Source organism: Mytilus californianus, unplaced genomic scaffold, assembly GCF_021869535.1.
Source record: "Mytilus californianus isolate M0D057914Y unplaced genomic scaffold, xbMytCali1.0.p SCAF_5, whole genome shotgun sequence".
Classification (NCBI taxonomy): Eukaryota; Metazoa; Mollusca; class Bivalvia; order Mytilida; family Mytilidae; genus Mytilus; species Mytilus californianus.
This window is the reverse complement of record NW_026262701.1, coordinates 9,756,074-9,781,527: the sequence shown is the minus strand read 5'-3', so window position 1 is coordinate 9,781,527 and position 25,454 is coordinate 9,756,074. Positions and strand designations below refer to the sequence as shown.

The 25,454-nt window shown below is 32.6% G+C and overlaps 2 protein-coding genes across 2 annotated transcripts; both read right to left on the bottom strand.

The window, feature by feature from the left end:
• Positions 1–4,598: 4,598 nt before the first annotated feature.
• LOC127701632 (uncharacterized) lies at positions 4,599–12,529 on the bottom strand. The gene is made up of 5 exons (XM_052205612.1): positions 11,723–12,529; positions 9,795–10,821; positions 7,679–7,796; positions 6,684–6,838; positions 4,599–5,147 (listed from the first exon to the last, which is right to left on the bottom strand). The coding sequence occupies exons 1-5, from the start codon at positions 11,874–11,876 to the stop codon at positions 5,042–5,044; spliced, it is 1,560 nt and encodes a 519-aa protein (XP_052061572.1). The 5' UTR covers positions 11,877–12,529; the 3' UTR covers positions 4,599–5,041.
• On the bottom strand, positions 11,884–21,367 carry LOC127701813 (uncharacterized). The gene is made up of 4 exons (XM_052205779.1): positions 21,277–21,367; positions 15,875–16,864; positions 14,456–14,585; positions 11,884–11,958 (listed from the first exon to the last, which is right to left on the bottom strand). Exons 2-4 carry the CDS (start codon positions 16,831–16,833, stop codon positions 11,884–11,886), a joined length of 1,164 nt encoding a protein of 387 aa, XP_052061739.1. The 5' UTR covers positions 16,834–16,864; positions 21,277–21,367.
• Between the last annotated feature and the right edge of the window lie 4,087 nt (positions 21,368–25,454).

Below are 25,454 nucleotides of genomic sequence, written 5' to 3'. Positions count from 1 at the left end.
CTATGTTGTGTCATCTGTACTATTATTTGTCTGTTTGTCTTTTTATTTTTGGCCATGGCGTTGTCAGTTTGTTTTCGATCTATGAGTTTGACTGTCCCTCTGGTATCTTTCGTCCCTCTTTTAGTGATCAATCTTCTTATCTGAAAATTAGATATATTTAGAAAAGATTCTAGTTTGCAATCTTTTTTAAGTTTTTTATATAGATAAAACTTACTTTTATCATCAATGTTTTCAAATTTAGTTTCAATTAAATCTTCATATCTATTTTTCATTTTTAACTTTATATCGATTTTTATTTTATTTACATCTTTTATGTCCTTACAAGTAGAAAGAATATTAAGGTCAATATTAGTCTCTTCAACAATATTTTTTGCATATGTATACCATGAATAAGTTCCAGTCAAATCTAGAGACTGTGCTAGAGAGAAAGCTTCCTTTATCAATGGATTAATAATATTATTATATAGTCTAGCTAAATATAAAAGGGTTTGTGTTTTAATAAAACATTCTATAGGCAATCTTCCTAATTCAACTCTTGCTCCTAAATTGGATGCATTTTTTCTTATTCCTAGAGTAGATTTACAAAATTTAAGATGCATATTTTCAATAGGGGTCTTGTCTGTAAAATCAAGTTGATTAATTTGTTTTCCTGAAGATAAGGCTCTGTTTTTGGCTCTATGAAAAGAAATATAAGTATCCAAATATGTTACTTCTGAATTATAGGTCATAATTGGTTTTACTAAAGAATCAAAAAGATTATTTGCTACTTTTATAGGTAGATTATTCAATGATTTAGCATAGGATTTTATTGCAAAAAATACTTTTTTTGCCTTTTTTGTCAGCTCTAAAGTACTTTGTGATAAATTTTCATTACATTTTATCAACATTCCCAAATATGAATATTTTGATACGCTCTCTATGGCTTCATTCTCATAGTAAATATGTGATGTTTCACCATTTTGTTTGGACTGACTGAAAATCATGGATTTTGTTTTGTTTGTATTTAAAGAGAGTTGCAATTTGTTGCAATATAATTTAACATTATTCAAACTGTTTTGAAGACCCTCTTTCGATTCTGACAGGATCAAAAGATCATCCGCAAAAAGGAGGCATCCCACCTCACTATTAATAAGCTTAAGGGGACTTGAATCATTTCCCTCAAAATTTTTTAACACATTCAAGTGTATCAATCAACATAAACTTCTACACACAACATTCCTTATTGTTTGTTAAAAGGGTTTACGAATGTAAATTGACTTGGGTAAGGGTTGTAATTTGTATAAGTGATCGCTGTTTTTAGGTGTTATAGAGAAGCATCCAGTAATTTTAAAGACGGGTTATATGTCAGTTCTTCTGTCAAAATTATGATATTTTTTACATTATTTTAGCGATTGTTTACACACTAAATCAAAATGAATTAATGTGTCATTGGTTTTAATCATATTGCCCCATCATGACTTGTTTCACCGGTATTTCATGTATGTGTAACTAATCAACAGATAAATGTTCTAAATGTCATTGTCCCACTATGACTTTTCGACGTGAGTAACAAGAAAGGTGCCGCATAAGAAACATCAAATACTGCTTTCCTTTATAAGGCACATGAATTCACCCCGGTTTATAGAAAGGTTGATGATTCACAATCGGATTTCCTATAGAATGCCTTGTTTGCCTTAAACTCTTTTGGTCATATTACGTCATGTTTAACCCCGCCGTATTTTTTAGCCTATCCCAAGTCAGGAGCCTCTGGCCTTTGTTAGTCTTGTTTGTTTTTTTAATCTTAGTTCATTTATGTGTTTCGGAGTTTAGTGTGACGTCCATTTTCACTGAACTAGTACACATTTTTGTTTAGGGGCCAGCTGAAGCCCGCCTCCGGGTGTGGGATTTTCTCGCTGTGTTGAAGACCCATTGGTGGCCTTGAGCTTGTCTCTTTGACACATTCCACATTTCCATTTCCATTCTCAATTTTATATTGTCTCTTCTGCTTCAAGTTAAGTTCTATAGATGAATCTTGATATCATCCGCTTTAACTTGAATATTACACATTTTTTCTCAGGGCTTTTTAAAATTATCATTATTAAAAGCCTCCAATTTCTCTACTTCTCTAGACAATGGAAATGTTTTATTATGTCAATTCTCCTTTTAAAAAAAGTTGACACTGTTCACGAAAAGATCATTCTGTTTAGAATAAGACACTTGCTGAAAATAAATGTTCGAAAACAAATTTCACACTACACAAATGTAATTATCGAAGCCAAACTGTGAGTTTATTTTCTCGGAAAAGCTGGGTTTTAATGATAGATGTGGTCAGTTGTTCTGTCCAAGAACTCTTTAAATATAAGATACGGTAAAAAACTGAAAACAATAGTTTATAAATTTTATGCATCCGAAGTGCTTTTCTGGATTAACCTTCACAGCCAATGATGTAAAAGAACCAAAAACAGGTGAAGAGCTATATGAACAATAAGGACATAAAATAAAAGGTCAACTTGGCCTGAGGGAGTGAAACTTTAGTTTCTTAATAATTTATAACTTAATAAACGGACAATTTAAGAAAGGTTTGATATAAATCATGTCAGTACCGAAGTACTGCCTGCTGAGCTGATGATACCAGAGGTACTGATAGTCCACCAACAGCGGTATCGACCAGTGCTGTGAAAAAATTAATGCAACATTTTACAAATTCCATGCGTCAAAGGCGCTTTTCTAGATTTACTTGCATCAAGAACACCCAGACCCAAATATTTGAAAGCTAATGATGTATAAGAACCGAATCAGTTGAGGAGCTCTATGACAAAAAAGAAACTAAACAAAATAGCCAAATCTATCTAAGGACAACTTTGTTGAAACCTTAGATAATTTAAAAATTAATAAACGGATAATTTGAGAAAATTTTGTACCTAATTACTGACTTCTGAGCGGATGATACCATTGGGGACTGATAGTCCATCAGCGGCGGTATCGACCCAGTCCTGTAAAAGATGTTTATATTCGATAACGTTCTGGCTCATAATAACCCACATTGCAGTCTCGTATATCCAAGTGAACTTGAGATTAAAGATGCTACTGAAACTAAAAGGTATACTTCCTATATTGATCTTTTCCTCGATTTTGATACAAATGGACGAGTTCAAAGTAGAACCTATGACAAAACAAATTTCCATTTCTCAGCAGTAACATACCCTCTGCTTCATCGTATGGCAATTAATTATCTCAATTTTGAAAATGTTACACTCGTGCATGTTCACACTATACAGACTTCGTTAACAGGGGTTATCTCCTTACACAAAAAAACTGCTTCAACAGAGTTAAGGCTGAGTATCGACTTAATAGCGAAAATGTTTTCGCGGTGTTGGATCTTTAGATACCAGAAAAGTAGTCTGATCTGTTATTTTATCGATTGTGTCCTATTCCCGACTGTGACTTTTAAACGGAGTGTGGATTCAAATGTCGGGTGGTGCATGCATATGCATAGCAGGAGAGGCTTACCCGGACGACGTACTTGGTCTTGCTCTTTTTGAAGTTCGTGCGATTCCATCTGTTTTTGTTGTTACCTTGATTTGTAACTTCTCAATCGATTTATGAGATTTGAACATCTTTAAACTAAGATTGCCTTAATTTAAACGACAAGGGGCACGAAGAGAATACATGAGTTGAGGTGATGTAAAAAGTAAAATCACAAAAATACTGAACTCCGAGGAAAATTCAAAACGGAAAGTCCCTAATCAAATGGCAAAATCAAATGATAAAACACATCAAACGAATGGACAACAACTGTCATAATCCTGACTTGGTACAGGCATTTTCCAGTAAAAAGGATTTTCTATACTATTTCCTATTATCAATTCTAATATTTGACGGGATTTGTGGCTTCGGGAACTTATTTGAATTACTACAGATAATCAAGAACACTGGCTTTGATTTATCAATCTATATTCATTCATAGAAAAATATAATAACAATCATCAGTAAAGGTATACAAAATGTATAGCATCACATTTACATATAATAGTTTCATATTTACAAACACAAAATAGTCATGATAACTAAACAACAGTACCTGAAAGAAAACAACCATGACCAACTTCATCCAAAGGATAGGAAATTGGAGATAAAAATATTCATCCCGGTCAAAATCTTTGTATGATTCTTATTAGTTTTTTATTTCATATTTTCATATCATATAGCAATCTTAACTACATAAAACAATGACTTTATAATAGAAAAAGTAAAGTCAGTAAACATTTACAGACGCGAATTTATTTGATTCAATTTCCATAAAAAAAGACATTGTATTGCTAGTAAAATAAGCTTTTAATCTCTGATAAAAGGACTATTGCATTTATTAGGAACTCAACGCTAAAAAACATAACGTGCATTAAACCAAGGACACGTCAGGTAGGTATTAAATCACATAAAATACAAATAGTGTAAGATTATTCCTGATTTCATTTACAATATATTTAAAAACAAAGAAAATAATGCAGAAGGAGCACATAAATCTTTATCTGAGCTCATCAATTTTACACATATGGCGGAGTCCATTCTTTGTTATAGGGAACCTCTAAAAAAAGAAGTTAGAAGCACGATATCATAAGGTTCTACGGATGGTTTGATTTTTTTTTGTTGTGATCAAAACAATGGTTAAATAGGAAGTTGTGGATAAAAAAAATGCAGACAACGAACAGATGCCATGGTCACTATAAACCAAACACCGTGGAGGTAACTATCTGGTGCATTTGAAATATGTACACATGTATGACTTATAAATGTCTATTGTGATATGAGAATGTAGATTTATGTACAATGCAAATATTTGTCATTATATATCAACTGCAAAAATTAAACAAACTTAAATTAAATCACTTCCTATAGAAGCTTTTAAGTCTGGTCTTGTTTGGTTTCTCTTTTGATGAATTCAAGTTTCAAAACACATTTTGTGTATTACCCTCAAATTTGTGATAGGGATCAAACAGTGTTTCCATAGTAAATACATTTTCTTCATACACATTTTTTTTATTTAGCACTTTCGCTGGATACCTCACAAGTGTAGCATTACAAGACTGTAGATCGTAACCATAAATGCCGTTGTAAATGATCCCATGACCCTAGGAGCTGCAGATATTCGACAGATTAATTGATCAAATCTGAAATACAAAAACGTTTTCAACAATTTGAAGTTGTACAGATTTTTGTGTGAAAGTATTCATCGTCCTATATTTTTGAATACTATACAATTTTTAGTTGTGTATGCAGTGTAAATATTTTGGTATTTTGTTTTGGATATATTTATGCCGAAATCTTTTATTTTTCTGTAAATTTGATGTAATTAAATTCAGGTGTCAACATTTTGAAATATTTTATGGCGGGTGATAAATGTAGGAAACGCTTAACCTGTCTACGCAATTGGTCTTGTACGCTCATATGTTTTTTTTTACCTTGATTTTTGTATTTAAAATGATTGATTTAAGATATTTGAACATCAGAAAAGTACTGTTGCCTGTAATTTATATTAATTTTCAAGCACATATCAGCAACATCTGTCTTGGATATGGACACTGGTACGTATACCATATGAATATCATGATAGTAAATGCACGAGAGAAAAAAATATGGCATATACAATTATTGTCACAAAAAATACTGAAACAAGGTTACAAAACTTCTAGATTATAATTACTAACGAAATTTTATGATTACTAAGAATTTTGCGAACTGTCAAGCACAGAATGTCTCACAAACAGTTGTTGACATATATTTCTTTATGATTGTCGTTCTTTGTTCGGATATAATACATGATTTTTGTGCCATGATAACCAAAAATGTGACAAGTACAGTTACCTTCAAACGCAGAAGGATGTGTAAACCATGCGGGAACACCTCGCTGTGTTTTGGGCGTTCATATTGTCGAAGTTTTAGTTTAAATTAATATTATTGATCATTTGCATTGTTCTGTCCATTGTTTTATAGTTGTATACTATTTGTACATATATTTGGGATTTAGGTTGTTCTTTTTGTTTTTCTATGCTTCGAGAATATCTTACAAATTGTATATATCTATTTATGTCTCTTTTGTGCGCAAGGGGCTGTCATTCCCTGAACATACTATCCGCATATTAGCCAGGACTGTGATGTCGGCATAATTCAAATTAAAAGATTGTGTTTATAAATTCTAACCATTTCATTAAATCATGTATAGGATTATACGGCAAAGTTGACTTTAAACGGATTTTTTTTTATTTTTTTTTTGGGGGCTGCTTAGTTTTTTGCTTTCCAACGTTTCATATTTTGGCTTCCAGAAAATTTTGTCTCCAACGTACCAGATGAAGATTATTCCAGAAATATGTGTTGTGCACATGGAAATCATGTCCGTGATATATTTTACTACAGTGTCCAAAGAAAAAACACCAAATTTAGTTTCCTGCATAACCATGACTGTCAATTTTAGGGTTGATCGTAAATATTTCCGCAATTTTATTACACACACTGTCAAATTTTCAAATACCAGCTAAGTTGGTCCATAAAATTGTTTTAATAACCTACCAATTATAATTTTTAGCTTCTTCTTTATAAATATAATTTTCATTTTCCTTTAGGTACATCACATATTAAAATAGCGCCTTACATACCATTTGTTCGCATGTAAATATATTTTTCACTTTGCAAAAAAGAGTTGAACATACCTGCTAAACAGGTTCTTTTGTTTCTTTTCATACTCAAGTTCAATAAGGGAACCTTCAATCCAGAATTTCCCGTCACGAATTTGATACTCGTGTCCTTGTTTGCAATCACATCGGTATGCTCCACGCGAAAATTTGAAGCCTGCTTGTGGTCTACACTGTAAAAATAAAGAGATATTCAAAACTGATCAAACATGTATACAAACCAGTTTTTTTTCATATATTGTTCTGATTAAATCTTTTTTAAACGTAATTAAAATAAAATAGAATATGCACTATTAAAAAGATAGACAATGTGCATTTTTAATTATTCATACCAGTTCAATATTTGTGAAATATGTTTATCTCCTCTTCTATAAACTTTTACCCTTTCAATGTGTTATTTTATGTTGGAATCATGACACTCTAGTATAAAACAAAATTATTCGGGCTTCACAGGAGATATGAATATTCCATGGTGTGCCATTTATCGTCTTCGACGGTTAAAGGGATATAAAATTCTGATATAGAATAAGAGCCGATATCCCCGATGAAGTTTCCGATTATCATATAATGTCGAATATATACGTCATTGAGCCTAACGTCATAAAAATCAAAGATTACGGATTTTGCTTTATGTGATATTTCAAAGCTACCAATTATTTCTTATTGTCTTGTGGTATTAATTTGCCTATAACAAAGTACTTTTTTAGTATTAACAAAAATACCGTCCCCTCATGTAAATTCCAAAGGGAGAAGACCATAAAACCTGACAACATCAAACGCTCGGCTATATTAACCAACGGAACAGATTCAAAAACGACCGTCACATTCCTGACTTGGTACAGGCAAAAGTAGAGTTCGGCGCTTTTAGAATTATTGCTACACCAATATATTTATGTAAACTACAAAATTTCGCCCGTAAAATACGTAACCAATATACTTCTAATATTTACGGAAAAGCTTAAAAAAAAATTGGCAAACATATTAAAGCAAACTATTTTATATATCTCCTTTACCTTTGTAGACTTTGTATGACATCTAGCTGTATTTTTGAATGCATTGGCAACATAAAATGGTTGCGGACACTGGTTTACCTCCAGTTTGTCGAGTGGAACATCTACCGTTATAACTCCTCTGTAACAAAAAAAAACAGGACATACATTTCCAGTGTATACATTGTGTTAACATGCGTTTACCGTTTATGTTTATATGCATGTTTTATTATATAACGTGCAGTTTACATTTTTATACATTCCTTTTTCAGTGCTGACATGATTTACGTTCTGGGTCTAAAAAGTGCATAAAACTTTGAATTCCCTCTGCGTACGTAAAAATCAAAGTAAATTTGTTTATCGTTTTGTCAATAAGGTTTGAATTTTAAATGGTTTGGTTTGTAGATAGATGCCTAAAGTTATGTATAGTTGTCGTGCAAAATATACCATAGAAATTAATACACGTTGACAAAGATGCCTTCCGCATTAGTATGATAAGAATTCAAAGTATCGTCAAACAGGAAGTGACTGTCTGGTAGATCTGGAAATCGCTTATATGGTACAGATTATAAAGTTCCAGACCAATATCAATTCATTCCGTAATGCAAGACCTGGGCAATATGTGTCAAAAACGAACAAAATGACAAACGAACGGATGGATATTTAAAAGAAAGATCACGGTCATTGCAGTTTACCGTCTACTTCAAGGGGTATACAAATTCTCAAAATGAACCATGATGTCACAGTAAGTCACAAAAATGTATAAGTATACATTTAATAAATACTGTACGACGTTTCATCACATATTTTCAACCATATATTTTCCACCATATATCTGCATAAAATACAATACTTTATTACTTTAAAGATAAAACTACATCTGTCATTTCATATACCTAAACCAAACCTATTGCATTCAGGATTTTCAACCACAAGAAAGTATCAGAGACCTTTACCCTCAAGGATAAAAAAAATCCAAACCTCCCAATTGCTCTTGTTCTTCGTCACCATACAAATATAATCCACTGGTCATATAATTACTGTTGACCATGGCAATTAACAACTTAGATATGTGTTACCTAAAGGCCCAAAATAATGAATTACCCAGCCTATTAACTGAAAGAAGAACTTCAGGTTAATGATAGATTCAGTTGAGAACTATGCCAGAAAATGGGTAAAAAGCGAGCAAGATGAACCAAAACTCAACACTTTTTATTTGATGGATCAAAACTTTTCCGTCATGCATTAAAAAGGGCATTAAAATCTACTATTTAAAACAATAAGAACACAGGTTCAAACCTTTTTAAGAAGCTCGAGGTTGTGGATGATCCGTCCTCTCTTCACGACAAAATATTGTTCCAGCAGACAAAGCCTCTAACAACAATGTTTTTATATGCAAAAATCATTATTTTATTTATCTATGTACAGAACTCCGAATTCACAACAAAACTGGGACTCCACACATACCCTTTCATCCTTCACGAAAGAAGAAATTTGAGAAAATCACAAATCTGTCCTCTCTCACTCTGTATTAACATAAAAAGGGACGTTGAAAATCTCTCGTCTTAATACTAGATGCCTAATCTTCACAAAAATCCTTATAAGCTATATATAGACAGGTCATCAAACTGTTCGACTAAACATCTTTTTAAAATTATTACCACCATTTTTCTACAGTAAAAGATAACCTTCAGAAATACTGTGAGGAGGTATATTCTTATCATATTTTGTTGATATTTTTTTCAAATTCTAAAGATCTACTGCAAAATCATCAAACAAGTTCATTACAATTTTGAAGAAATATCAAGACTAGAATTTTCTGCGCTTTCACCATTATTTTCCATGTTCAATTGAAAGATTGAATATATCGTCTAATTAAACAGATTTTTCTACAAAATAGGATTCCTAGATGCATAATTCTTGTTTTAGGCCATGCAATAGCTTACTTTGTAAAGAACCTCACTGATTCCAAAATCAAATACACCGAAATGAATTCACCAAATGCTAAACTTTTGATCGACAACATATTTGTTGAGTTAGGTGGATTGGTATTTCAACGGCAATCGGTATTCCTATGGGTATTAATTGTTCACCCTTACTGGCCGACTTGTTTTTTGTGAAATTTTGATGGCATACTTACGCGAATTCTATTTTATTTGAGATGTAATTCTTTTTAAAGAATGGAGCCGAATATGTCATGATCCAATCATCCACCATTCCATCACATCTGAAATATGGATGTGACCATTGGCCATCGTAGTATGCAGGTGCTTTGTAACGCATAGGAAAGTATTCAAATCGAATCTGACTGGTTCCAGCAGGATCGTACCTAACCATTGGTCTCATCTTATACGTCTGTAGGTGTTCAAAATTTGTTTTCCAGTTAGCTTTCATCTTAACATAAAAATCTTCATAAATGTATTTTCTGGGATTGCCAGCAGTATCAAGGGCAAGAGCACGCCCATCTTGCATGTAAGCAAAAGGACCAAACATTTCTCTTTTGGAACCATCTTGGTTTTCAAACGTGTATGGTTCGAAATAAAGCCCACAAGAAAGAATTTTATGATCAGCCATTACATTGGCAATTACCTCTCCAAACATTTGTTCCATATGTAACCGTCCACCGCCTCTTAGATTACCAAAGTTGTCGCTAGCTTGAACATTTTGTAAGAAGTTACTCAGGAAGTGGGCAAGTCTAAGTGCCGTTCTTCCCTGGTAATCAAATTGTTTGTCGACGCCATAGGCAACGTCTCCTGGTAGATGTAATAGACTTGGAGCTGATGTTTTACAGCTAACCTTATTGATACTTGCTTTCTGTCGAAAAATTCTTATCATTTTTTCAAACCTCATCTGATCAAATTCGGATCTCTCGCCACTATTAACTGTTCTCTTTCTCCTTTTTCTTAACTTATCTTCTAAATAGATTGGTGTAAGTCTCTCTTTTTTTTGTCTTTTTTCAAACAATTTTTGTAATTTTTCCGAATATCTGTTAGACTGTTCCAATTTCAACGTGCGATTATCCACATCAACTGATTTTAGCGTTCGACTTCTTACAACATTCGGTTCAGACCCGTTTAATGATCTTCTTTTTCTAACGTTAATATCTCCTACGCCAAATTCTACGACTACTTGCTCTGTCTTGTCGACAACAGGGAGCACTCCAAGTTCTACAATAATTTAATTTAATGCATTATAAGTAATTTAATCAGTTTCCTGAAAATAAATAAAAAAAAAAACGTGTCATCGATATGTCCATTTTTTTTTAAATTTAATTTTTATAAAATGTAGAATTATTCGAAACACTTAAGTTTTTTCTACCACCAAGTGTAATTTGCCGTAGTCGTATTTGGCACAACTTTTCGGAGCCCATATGGAACAAAAATACCAAATGTCAAAATCGTTAAAAGTAAGATAAGTTTATGTTCATTTGATATTCATTCAACTAACACCCATCGATTAGTGCGTAATGCAAATCGAAATATTTTTTGAGTGATATTATTATTTCTAGGCTGAATATAAAGCTGGCTGGACATCTGTATTTTAAAAATGTTGTATTAGTTTATCGGAGGATAAACACACATGATTACTCTTACTTTCTATAAGGCAAGCTAGTATCAGAACATAGAAAAAGCCATAATAATATCTAACAAAAGAAATACATCTATTTTTTATTTTGCTGTCCTTTCTTAATTTTGTTCTTTTTGATTTCCAAATAAAGTAAACCGGGTTTTTATATATATATTCTTTTTTTATTTTTGGAATTCAAACCTATTCTGAAACAATATTTCTCTTAAAAATGAGACACGATCTCTTTACCCACATTGCGAAATTAACAGGAAGTTGTCGTACAGTAGTTAAACAGAAAAGAAGTATTCAATTTGCCACCACATTTCCAACCTACATTGCCATAAAAGATTGCTGTGAAATATCATTACTTCTTTAAAAACCATTTAATTCAATTAAACATCTACGAATTTAAACTTAAATCTTGACACCCAACGGGAGCTACCACAATATAAAAAGTAACCAGGAAACATTAATTATGATATTAAAATGTCTACAACTTACGTCCATCTTTTACACATTCAAAGTTATTTTTGTATTCTTCGTCAGTCGCTCGTTCTACGTCATCACCTTGGAATGGAGGAGATATCCATCTTGGATATCGATATGGATTCTTACAATGACAAACATATCCTCCACGTCTACGCCCGTAACCCATCTTATGTTTACACTGAAATTAGACATCTACAATAACAAACATATCCCCCAACTCTACGCCCGTAACCAATCTTATGTTTACACTATAAATACACATTGGAAAATCAAAAGCTGACTAGCTTCAAGGTATATTGAAAATAGTTTAAACTTTATTTTCTCTGTAAATAGTTGAGGCGTTTTTTTGTATTTAGACATGTCCTTTATTTGTGGATTTTACTGTTCGATCTGCATTTATTTCACTTTTAAAAGGTATGCATATAACAGTTAAGAAAAACCAATGCATTCATCACTACTCCAACCGAAACTATCACCAAACATAATCACCATACCAAATCTGGTGTTTTTGCTGTAGGTACATCATAAGCTAATGATATCAATTTCAGTACTCCGGGCACGTGCGTCTGGAATCACTTTCATCAGTTACGGTCAAGACTGGAAGTTTTGGAAGCCAAATACATAAATCATAATCATTATTGGTATTGTCCCAAATACTTCTTTATCTACTTTATGCAAATAATTTTAATCGTCTTCAGTGCTTTGAAAACGGCCTGAATTGACAAATAATTGGCGTAAATTTTCTTAATGATTAAATATAATTATGAAATTCTTATACGAGTGTGAATGTTCCAAATCAGGTATCACATCAGAAGTTGACGTTGGATTTTATGTTGTTATTTAGATAATGTTGCGTTGGTGTTGGACTTTTATAGTTTCTATCAAATTCATTTACAACTTTATATATATATAATTAAGAGACCCGGATAAATTTAGAGCTTGACATGTTGTGTAGCCTGACATCTGTGTTGAAGACTGTACGTTACTTTATCGCACCTCGGGTAAATATTATAACGTTACGATTGGTTTAACGCCATCGCGTGGTGACCCTGGCCTATGGATGGATACGTATGCATGGGGTCAGTATATTTCACATGGGATTAATGACGTCACGTTTACTATCAATGGTGGCGTCATCTGTTAATGTTGTTGTCTTTCATTCTTTTATTTTCTACAAAACTCGGCAGGAAAAGTCCCGTTTGCGATAAATCCGTTATACGGTTCATTACTGACCTTCTACGGATCCATAGAGGGTCAATAGCAAACCACATATAACTTATAATATTGACGTCTTTTTGTATTTTTTTTTCTTTGGGTTGCTATTTCATTTACGTATATCCACATCTTAATTAATTTATGTTGCAACTAATTCATGCAATACAGTCCTGAATAAACTTTGGATATTCTGCTTAGGTCAATAAAAGTTAGCTAAAAATACATCTAACCGTTCTAGTAATGTATGGACATACTATTATTTTTTAGAAAGAACCTTTGTGAGCACGGTCACATACCCCACGACCCCACATTGCCACTGGGCAAACACAATCTCAAAGACTCATAAAAATTTCTTGTCGATATGCACATCTATATATTACATGTCCTTATTATCTATAAAGTTTCATGAAATTCTGCTGTGTGGTTTCAGAGGAGTTGCGATGAAAAACTGTTGCAGTAGTATGTTTAGGCCAAAAATCTAAGTTCAAAGGAGCATAACTCCTAGAAAAAAATTGAAGCATATTTTTCTGTCATAATGCACATCGACATAGTATGTCCTTATGATCTACAAAATTTCGTGCAATTTTGTTGTGTGGTTTCAGAGGAGTTGTGCTGACAAGAACAGGACTGACGGACGGACGGACGTGTCAAAAACATTATTAGATACATTGTCGTATCGTCGATATTATATTTGAAAAAAAGAGATTTTAACGTTTCTTGTTTTTCTGACATTCTAACATTGAATGACTATAATTGTGTTATTGTATCTATGTGATCTATGTCAGTATTCTTAATTATCAAAATAGATTAGGATATCTTCTTCCCTAGTGTATCACTTGCAAATACATTTCATACACCTTCCCAATTTATTTCTTCATGTTTTATGCCTCAAATTGCAAGTAGGGGGATTAATTTACGTGGAAAAATGGGTGATGAATTTTAAGGTAAGTTGTGATTTGGTCCAGTTGAAAAAGGTAAAATATTAGTATGTTGGAAGGTGACAAACTGAATTCTAGACCCCTGAACATAAAATATCCATATTTTGAGTTGGAGATGATGACATTTTCTACAATTTTTATATAATTTGTCCCAAAAGTAGTAAAGTGTAAACATATTATTGAGAAAGCGCAGGCTCGATTTTTTAATTGCAAGAAATGCACTACATAATAATTGTGTTATCGAGACATAAAATATGCAATGCAGTTCTGTATCTCTAAAACATTGTTCTGCTTGGTGCTCTAGTATATCTAAAATTATTAGCGTTGTGCAACACCTTTGTCTACCCTTTTCCTATTATAGATATCCCTTTTATCTCCTGTTATGCGTTCTTATGTTATGGAATATAACTATTGGCAATGTAACATCATGGCTTCTTAACTATTTATTTTCAGTTTTACTTCATCTCAATCTTAGAATCGCAATAATTTGAAATATTAGAATGAAGGTTAAATATCATTTAAAAATACCTATAGATAAGGCTATATTAGCACACGTTAATTTGTAATGTAAAATCAACAGATAGAATTATACCCCTGTAGAAGGTGGTTTACATCTTGAAATGCCAGACAGAAAACTCGGTCCAGGATTACCAGGACTGGTACCACAGGCATTAAAATCAATCTCTTGAAGATCTGTATCCATGACAACAACACCTACTATTCTGGAAAGAAAACGTTAATGTAACCTAAAATCTGTCATCAATGAGTCTTGATGCTTAGTCTTAAATAGTTTAAATTATAAAGACTTTTAAGGGTTACGGATTTTAAAAGAAATGAAATTTAACATATTTGATTATGTTGTGATGTTACACTATTGTTTCAGAAAAAGGGTGAAGGTTTGGTACCATTAAAACGTTTAAACCTGCTGCATTTGTTTGCACCTGTCCTAAGTCAGGAATCTGATGTTCAGTAGTTGTCGTTTGTTGATGTGGTTCATAAGTATTTCTCGTTCGATGGAGAGTTGTCTCATTGGCACTAATACCACATCTTCTTATATTTATTGATTGTTTGATATACTCATCTGCTTGCAGCATGAACGTGTGTTTGTTTTTGTGCAGTGTTTTATGTTTATATGTATGCATCGTCCTTGTGTATTGTTTATTTTATATGTATTACAAAGTCTTATTTATGTAGTGGATTGAAAGCTCTTCAGGGCTTATGTTATTTGTAAACTTGCACATCGACTTTAGATGAAACTGTTAATCTTAATTTTATTTGATTTTTAAAACAATATTCTTTGATATCTTTTTATCTATGTTTGTATGTAGCTTTAGAAGTTTTTGTCATTAAAGCACAGATGTAATTGAAGCTATTTTCTAATTTGATTCTGATTGTGCTTTTGATTATCCTTCCCCTGTAATTTAAAAAGGATAAGCGTAAGGTTTGCTACTCACAAAACTAGGTTTACCTCGTAAGGTTTGCTACTCACAAAACTAGGTTTACCTCGTAAGGTGTGCTACTCACAAAACTAGGTTTACCTCGTAATGTGTGCTACTCACAAAACTAGGTTTACCTCTCCCCCTTCTTCACATATACATGGGTCTATTCCAAGTCTGGAAGTCTCAATAGTTGTCCATGATTGTATGCTTTATATGTATAAATAGAATTGTGTATTTTATATGTACGTTCATTTGTCTCCTTAATATGCTGATTGTTAAGGTAATTCCCATCTTTTAAGGACTATGGATGATTTAGAGCTTACCCTATAGTTCTGGCATTGTTCATAGGGTGTGGTGAACACTGGATGGATAATTTTGAAGAATGATCGTTTTTGAGTTTATCTCATTGAAATTTACCTACACAATACTCGTATATATACAGTTTTCATGCTGAAGTACCATGCACTTCAAGTTTCTATTATTATGAGTTAAAAATTAAAACTCTTCCATTTCAATTTCAACTTTTCTTCTGATTTTGATAGAATGAAACCTAACTTCGAACCTAAACTCACCTTTGTCTCCTTAAATGTGTCCAGTTAGAATATCTTGGCATAAAATCAACTATGGGAGCCACGGCACTAACTTTCCATTTCTTAGATCCACGACAATCAAAATAGGGCTGTGTAAAGCGAACTGGCAATAATGTATCGTCCGAGTTTTGTTGTTTTGGTAAGTTAGGTCCAAAGAAGTTAAAATTGTCGAACTGATCATTAGTGAACTTTCCGGTGACATTTGAATACTTGATTCCTACACCAAATGTAAACTTTTTACTTTTATCCAGGGCACTGTCAGTATCAGGTAACCAGAAATTGTACCAAGGGTTCATTTTATAACCATCCGTAGTATAATTTTTATTGGTACCAGCGCCAATGTCCGTTACGTATGCTGCTCGACGTGTTGGCTCACGCAAATAGTTATCTTGGTCATATGTGTCATCCCAACGCCAACCTTTGACGCCAAATAATGGGATGGTGTTGTTGAAATCAAGAGTGACGAACCAATTTGGATAATAACAATTGTTGTCAAAAACTATTGAGCTTCCGTTTATATTGCTCGGGTTGGCGTTCATATCTGCTGTTACCGACATATACAAATAATGAATATTTGGTTGTTGGTAAAATAACTCAGTGTCATTCATCTTCTGTAAAATGTAACTCATGAAATAAGCTCGATTTAAAGCCATATTATGCATGTGGACAAGATTTGTTCGATTTTTATAAATAATCGTACTTTTCAACTGGTTTGCCTTTGGAATTTGCGACACTACATCAGGGCGAAGTAACATTTCCCGTTTAGACTTGCTTCGACAATTTGATCCTTTTACTGCTTGAAACAAATCATCAATAATGTCAAAATTATCCCGTTTCATCCATTCATATTTTCCTGCCAGGACAAAATGACAAAATAAAACAATGACCCAAGGGGCAGCTCTAATCAATAATGAACATCCCGTCAAACTTCTTCGCGCCATTTTTCACATTTGAAGTCTCAAGTAATACTGCCTGAAAAGAGAAAAGTAAACCTATATACTACAGTTATTCTAGATGTAACTCCAAAAGATTGTATTGATAAGTCTTGTTCAACTGTTCTCTCGATCTTTTTTTTCAAAAGGACCAATCAGCTATTTGTCAGTCATAATATATCTGTAATTAATACTGGTTTGTCATGTTCTAGGCTTTGATATTTACTCCTGGTCTTTACTTGGAATCTTATATAAAAATAAGGGAATGTGGTGTGATAGCCAATGAGACAGCTATCCACCAAAGTTCAAATGAAATGAATTTAAGCAATAATAGGCAACCGTACGGCTTTCGACAATGAGAAAAACCCATTCCGTATAGTCGTCTATAAAAGGGCCCGACATGAAAAATATGAAACAATCCAATTGAAAAACTAACGACCTAATTTATAACAAAACAATTTACGACAGATATGACAGACATGAACCAACGACAACCAATGAACTACAGGCTCCTGACTTGGGACAGGCACATAAAGAATGTGGCGGGGTTAACTATGTTTGTGAGCGTTCAACCCTAACCCTAACCTGGGACAGTTGTGTTTCAGCACAACAAAAGAACAAACTATACAAATCAGTTGAAAAAGGCTGAACTCATTAGATTGATACAAAGCAGAAAAACATCAAACATTAACACAGACCGGACGTGGCAGGGTATTTATCTATCCCTCATCCATAACAACAAAAAGGACACTAAATACAGATCTGATAGTACTCGCAGTTACTACAGACAGTTCAAAGCCAATAACAGCTAATAAAAAAATTCCAACTATAAGTATAGACAAGTTATTTGTTCGTTGGTTGCTTAACGCTTAATTTTAAACATTATATAATAGAAAAACAAAGGATATGGGGTATCCATCCATAACACAAAATCAGTACATGCACAGCAAAAAACACACACAAAGCAAAGAAACAGCGCATTTATTGCTGTTCTTCATTTCAAAGTCACAGTGAGGCATTCAACAAGGAGCAAAAAAGGACTGTCACCTCACTGAACGTTTAAGACGGCCACTGTCTCCGGCTTAGGCGGAATTCTTTGCAAAAATAAATGCACTCTGACTTATTCGGGCTTTTAAAGGAGGTAAATCGAGAAAGGAGATATTTTGGAAAACAGTTAGCTTTCCAACGGGGCACAAAGGAACTGTACCGAGTTAGTCCTCTGTTTCTTTAAGATGAAGTATATGTTATTGGTCGATATTTCGAGATTTCATTAAATCTTGTATAGTATTAAGATGGTCTAGATAGCCATATCTTTGTAACCATTGGAATCGTTTATCTATAATATTAGAGTTATAGTTTTAAAATAACTTGGACAGTGAATATTTCTTTGCAGGAGTCATTTTTACAAGTTTCTAATATTCAAAGTTGATGGTCTATAAAATCCGATTAGAAACAAATAGAATAAAGATTTGTTTTCAAAACAATCATTTCATATATAGCGCTCCACTGACTCGTACAAAAGAACAAATAGAATCTTGATCGACTGTGCTCTAGATCTTTTTCAAAGCCAGATTTTCAAAAAGACCAATCTGCTATTTGTAAGTCATAATACATCTGAAATTACTACTGGTTTGTTATGTTCTAGGCTTTGACATTTACTCCTGGTTTTTACTTAGAATCGTATGACGGGTGTAACATGCAAAGCAGGAAAAAATTTACCTTGTAGACACAAATTGGTTTAATTCCTTTAAAAATTAATGTGATTCCGATTGTTTCCACTCGATTCGATGTTTCTCTGCTTTTACTTAGACTTATGAGATATTAACTTAATATCTATGCACTACATTTATATTTGACAAAGCATAAAATGTCATAAAACAATAAGAGTTGTGATTTATATGCTGTCACGCTTTCTTGTCGTGGTTTCTTCTTCTGTGATTAAACTTTCAGTTTATATTCTTATATGAAATATTTATTAAGAAGACTATAAATACCAATATTCATAAGATTAAACGACAAGTGCTCCAAACAGAAAAACAGAGCAATATGAACAAATGGTCTGCATCAGTGACAGTACCTTTTCAAAATGGAATAAAACAATGAGTTTCTTGAGAGTTAAAATAGCTCACTCCCTCATAAGATAATTCTGATTTTTATAAAAAAAAAAAAAAAAAAAAAAAGCAAAGAAACAAACATTCAATTCTAAGCAGACATGGTTGTGTATGTTTAATATTAGATTGTCATACTTTCAGTCTCCGTGGACGGGTATCTTTGACATCCCAATACTGACCCAAGAATATAGTGTCTGGTATGGACATATTGTTAAAGAAACGATTGAGACGATTAAAGCAGAAAATGTCGTGAAATAAGTTGAACTGGAGTTATCGTTAAAAGTGGATCTCGATATAGACTAGACTTATGCGCAATGTCTTGATATATCTTGCTTGATAGCCGAACAGTTGAGTTGAAATGATATATCTCAGGTACTTTGTCTTAATTCACAACTTCAAACTTTTAAGGCAATTTAGAGTAGAAAAGCAAAAGATGCTAACGGGATATTTATACTCGAAAACAAACTGACAATGCCATGACAAAAAAAAAGAAAAAAAGGTTCAAAAGACAAATGACAGTATAAAAACAATACAACATAAAACACTAAAAACTGAGCAACACGAACCCCTTCAAAACCGGGGTTGATTTCAAGTGCTCCGGAAGGGTAAGCGAATCCTGCTTCACAGGGATATTCAAACTCATAAGTCAAAAACAAACTTATAACGAAATGGCAAAAAAAGAAAAACGACGAAAGACAAACAACAGTACACAAAACACAACATAGAAAGCTAGAGACCGAGCAACACGAACCCCACCAAAAGCTGGGGGTGATCTCAGGTGCTCCGGAAGGGAAAGCAGATCCTGTTTCACATGTGGCACCCATCGTGTTGCTCATTTAAGTACAAATCCAGTGATAAGTCTTATTCGGTAGGTCACTTTCGAGGAAAAAAGGACGGATTGGGGTTACGACAATTTGAACATGTCTGTTGTCATCTGTGAAACAGATATTCCATAAAGGTCAACCAACTCGTGATGGCGTCAGTAAAATTTTCAAAGGGATGATTTCAACTTCACCACTTGGAACTCTTGGTTTAATAGCTTTTTTGTAAGAGGCAACCATGTGTCAAGGAAATGCTGATAGGAAATGAAAGCTCTGCAATATCGTTTCAACTGATATATATATACTCCATATGCAGGCGCTGCTGGACTGTTGCTATGTAGAAATGGAAAGTTCACCATTGAGCTTTACATTCTGTTTAGAAACCGGTTTATTGCCGAAAACCTTCTGTTGAACTTTTTGTTGTTTTCATTGGGTTGCTGACTCACTGACGTATACCTCACATATCAGTTCATTCAAAGTCGATAAATTTTCAGGTGATGCATTTTGTATTTTTATTACAAGTAAAGGTTGCATCTTCCTGACAGTAGACAATTTTGGCTATATTTTCTTTGCTCCGTTTGGTTTGACTTTCCAAATGTTTGGCTTTAGGCGTTTCTGGTGAAGAGTTATTAAATATTGCATCGAGCGGGACAATTTAAGTTTCAACTTTGTTCTCAGACAAATATAGTTTAATGGTTAAACCTAAATGTTTTTCTTTATATCCTAATGCGTAGGCATTTTGTAAATTCCATGAAAAGATATAAGCAATTCTTACCTTAAACTATGCATGCATTTTGTGTCCTTCAAGTTTGGTGTGCAAAACCATATTCCTTGTGAAAGTAAACTACCTCAATATTGCAATCAATATCCCATAATATATGATTGACGTACATGTATTTAGTTCTTTGTTTTCAATATATTTTCAATTGATAAGATCATTTTAACATTTTGACACGAAGTCGATTCTTCCAGCACAATAACATGAGAGCAATTCGAAAAAGAAAATTTTTCTCTGTTGCATCAAAATATTTTCTTCAAAAGTTTAGAATTCGATTATAATAATAAAGTGTATGAAAGATAAAAAAAAAACATTTTGAAAGCCTAATCATAGCCATAATTAAAAGATAAATTAAATATTCCCTGGACCATCAGTTGTGTAAATATAAACTAAAAGCTATCTATTTTCGTGCAAGATTGATGAGGCCGATTTTATGATTGTCAAGTTTCAAGTGGTTTTATCAAAACTTAAACACGTCTTATACGAAACCACTAATTACATCTGACGTGATTAGATACATATGTATTTGCGGTTTTGTTTTTTAAAGGATGTTAAAAAATACAAAAATATTATTTTTTCCATTATTTAAAAATGTAGAAAATCAAAATAACCTATAATTACTTCCGGTCCGCCATTTTTGAGAAGTCAGAACACAAAATTTCGACGAAACAAAATATAGAATATACATGTTCTGATTAAATATTTTATTGTATTTTAATATATTTTAATATATGGTTTTTACCTTAATGGTTTCTTTGTCTTTCTTTGGTGCTCATTTGTACAAATGTATCTAAAATACAATAAAAAATCCAACAACAGATCACATATTGAAATTATTTATCAGTCATATTAGTCAGACCAAATGGGGTTATCTGAAGATAAATGTCGCGTTATCAGTAGTTTTTGTCCTTCGTCGAATCTAGCAACACAACAACGTCTGATAAGCATTGAATATTTGCAAATAACTCATTTTGATAAAGTTTAACAAGTTCTTTGAATTGATCAGATTTCAATTTGTCCGATTTAAAAAAACAACTCCAAATTTAAACTTGTAACGAGAGTTTACAATATTGATATTGTCATAGTTTGGTTCAGTTGGACATGAATTCAAGCTGATAAATATCTTTGTTTATAGCTTATATGTTAGTAAATTCGTTCATACAGATACTCGTTTACCAAACATAAAAAAGATGTGCTTACTGTCTGTTAAATCACATATTTCGTTATAATATACAATGGCCATAATTTTTTTTCGAAAAAATAGCTTCTTTTGCACATACTTTGAGATTACTGACAATTCAGTGTTATCATGTATCATTCCAAATGTTTAGATGCGAGCACCACCGATGAGTCACAAAATTACTTCAATTTTGTTTTAGATATTCACGAAATAATGATTTTGAAGGGGATTTGTGCATCTTAGTCTTAAGTTTGTCCTAGATCACTTTGATTGTATTTTCTACTTTATTCTAGACTTAGGGCGATTAAGAAATTGACATATTGTATAGATAGCTGTCTTTTGTTGAAGACAGTACGATGCCCTCTTGATATCGTTTGGTTAGTTGTTGTTGGGTTACTGTATCATTGGCGTATTACCCCGATATCTCCTTTTTTTCGTCATAGACATAATCTAGTTCAAAATAAAATCAACAGATGAATAATTTATATAACACAAATGTAAAAAACAAATGACTCACTGTTACGTTTTGCAACTTTAAATATAGACGTCTTTAACCATTTGGCAGGTGGTGACGCTCACGATATCTATAACTTCCCGACAGATCCAATCATTGGCATACAGAGAAAAGGTTCTGTGTGAAACAGAAACAATGCTTGATGTTTTTGTTATTTATTTTACCGAATGCCAGTTCAAAAGTGTTTTGGCTATATCAATTCTATCTTAGGCTTCCTCCACCAATAAAAATTGACCGCCGGACAATAGTGCTGAAAGTGGAGTTAAACACCAATCAATCAATATCATTATTATTATTATTATTATTATTATTATTATTATTATTATTATTATTATTATTATTATTATTATACCCCGTCTCAAATGAGATGTATTATATTGGTTCACCTCTGTCCGTCCGTCCATGCGTCAGTAGGAGGAATTAGTTACACAAAAATGTAACATCTTTTGTAAACTTTGCTGGAACAAAATACTTTTTTCTCAAGTACTGAAAAATACGAAAAAAATCAACTTCAATACTACAATAAGTGCAACGCCCCTCGCACTAAATTTTATAGAATATACCCTTCCATTGACTAACCGTTTGTTAAACAAATACAGTACTTATTATTACTCGACTTTCAATACTTTTAGATCGAGCTATTAGCCCCGAACCACGATCCTTTCATTTGTAAATCTATAGTATTTGTTTAAATCAAAACTTGATCTGACGATCTTCATATTATTCAAATATTGATACTTTCGAGAATGATAATATAAAAAAAAAATCAGTGACTCGGTGGTACAATTCAAGGATTTTTCCCTCGTTGTTTTCTATTTATTGATGGTAAGAATGAAAAAAAGTATGTACTGTTCATTGCGGATATTAATGTTTTTTTTTTTCTTTTTCGTCTTATTTTCATATAAATTGGCTTACATTTGTCATTTTTGGACCTTTTATATCTTGCTTTGCGGTATCATTTTTGCTCAGTGTTGAAGGCCGTTCGGGTATTTAATGGTTGCTAACTTTTACGTCATTTAATTTGTGGTGAAAAGCTCTCTCGTTTGCAATCATGTCCCATCGTCTTATTTTCAAATGTTCATATGCCTGTCTTAAGTCAGGAGCCAGTAAAAAAAGTGGTTGTCGTTGGTTACTGTCTGTCATATTTGGTATAGTGTCCGGCTGAGATCGTGTTTTTTCGAGTGAAACGGTCCACCTTTTTTCAAGTGTAGATCAGGTTGTTTCGAGTGACATTACATGCGATCAGATTTAGTTACTGCTATTTCGCGAGTATCATAGCTTTTGATTTTGCCATTTGATAAGGGACTTTCCGATTTGAATTTTCCTTGGAGTTCGGTATTTTTTACTTTTTATTCATGAATGTTCATCTTATTCTGAATACTATACATGTTTTGAGCACAAACGACGCACAATTTCCTTGAAGATGACTTAAAATTCAGTGTTTTACATTGTCCCGGTTTTTTCGAGAGCAACATTTAAAACATCCGAGTTTTTTAACAATTAGTCCGGGGTTTTAAAAGAAAATATGAATAAGAAAGAAGGCATTCTTGGGCTTAAAAACTTACTTTTTTCTATTTTGCAACTGTAATTTAGCGAAGGACAATATTATATATTCCTAATAAGTCACAAAAACATATTACTGTTGATTAAATTTTGTTCTGAAAACATTCTACCATAACCTTGCAGTAATAAGATATATTACAAATTACCGGATTCTTTATATAATTGTCTTTAGAATCCAGAACAGGGGATTCATAGTCTTTTACTTTTCATTTCATACTACAATTTGTTTTTACAGTAAAAAAATATTTTATGATTTCTATTTATTACAGGTGCGAACCCTGGAGTTTTAAAAATAGGGATAAGAAAACTAAGGGACAGTAATAAATCAGTAAAATGCAATATAAAAACAAATATTCTACCAAGAGAGGCCTATAGCCAGGTCATTCTCTCCCCCCCCCCCCCAAAAAAAAAATACAATATCAAAATAACACAAAAACTTAATCCGCCACTGTTCTATTTCCCATTGACAATAAATTTTGAATTTAGATAAAATATATGATAAACAATTAAATAAGTAATCTATAAGTTTTATTAAGATCCTTTTGAAACAATAAAAAGAAAAATGTGTATATAATAGTGTGCACCTCGTGTTTTTAAATCGTGTCTTTCGCAGAGTTCAATAGATAAACATATTAATTGTAATGTCTAGACAAAATTCCCTATTTTCCATTTTTTGAGGCACTGCTATCTGAAGTAAAGGAAGCTATCATGGTGCTTTATTGCTGTGTGACCAAGTATAACATACGCTTGATCATACTCCTCATCACAGTAGTAACATTTGAACATTGTTCTTGTATACCATTCATAAAACGATAAAACGAATTATTATCAAGACAAATAGTGAATGAAACATTTAGGATGTATTTTCTGTTAAAAAGAATACGCATACCCACTTGACACACAATATGTACGTACATCTCAATCTAACATTGTACTGTTTAATACTTTAGCCTGGGAAATCATAATTTAGTTTTTAGTTGTAATTGGCTTTGAACTAGCTTTCACCAACTGCTAGTATTCTTATATCGGTAATTTGTGTCTATATATTGTTTTTTTTTGTTAGTTGATTTGTGTTTGTGATTCGTATTGATCTATTGAGTTAAGCCATTTGCAACTGATTTTTACAGTTTATTCTTATATTGTGTTGTAAAACCATTGTTCAATGTTAGAGGAGGCTTGGGCGCTTACAATAGTTATAAGAAGATGTGGTATGAGTGCCAATGAGACAACTATCCATCCAAGTCAAAATTTATAAAAGTAAACCAATATAGGTTTAACTCCGTCAAATTCTTTTTATTAATATTACCATAGCTAAAAACTACATCTTCAGATGTAAGTTAAGAAATATAGCTCCTAGTGTAATAAGACTAAAATCCAGAATAAAACAATACCAAAGAATTTTATATTGCAAACAAAAATAATAGAGCAAATGCTTATGAAAGATTCTGGTCCCAATTACATAAAATATTGTCGTGATTTATTATCATTTATACTTTAAATTATACTGTAGCGAGCAGTAGATATTTGTATTTAACCTTATGTATAGACATGCATGCATACTAATGCACGTTATTGCGTAAATACGTCGAAATCATACACAGCACGATTATAAGCAACCCTGGTAAAATAAATCATAACAAATAATCTATAAAGTACTTCTATC

What these genes read in the sequence shown, in the direction of transcription:
- LOC127701632 (XM_052205612.1), bottom strand. Translation starts at nt 11,876, where the DNA reads ATGGGTTACGGGCGTAGACGTGGAGGATATGTTTGTCATTGTAAGAAT. An exon ending in TGAATGTGTAAAAGATGGAC is followed by an intron (nt 10,822 to 11,722) that starts GTAAGTTGTAGA and finishes AAATTATTGTAG; the next exon opens with AACTTGGAGTGCTCCCTGTT. An exon ending in TCAAATAAAATAGAATTCGC is followed by an intron (nt 7,797 to 9,794) that starts GTAAGTATGCCA and finishes TTTTTGTTACAG; the next exon opens with AGGAGTTATAACGGTAGATG.
- LOC127701813 (XM_052205779.1), bottom strand. Translation starts at nt 16,833, where the DNA reads ATGGCGCGAAGAAGTTTGACGGGATGTTCATTATTGATTAGAGCTGCC. An exon ending in ACACATTTAAGGAGACAAAG is followed by an intron (nt 14,586 to 15,874) that starts GTGAGTTTAGGT and finishes TTTTCTTTCCAG; the next exon opens with AATAGTAGGTGTTGTTGTCA. An exon ending in GTAAACCACCTTCTACAGGG is followed by an intron (nt 11,959 to 14,455) that starts GTATAATTCTAT and finishes GTGTATTTATAG; the next exon opens with TGTAAACATAAGATTGGTTA.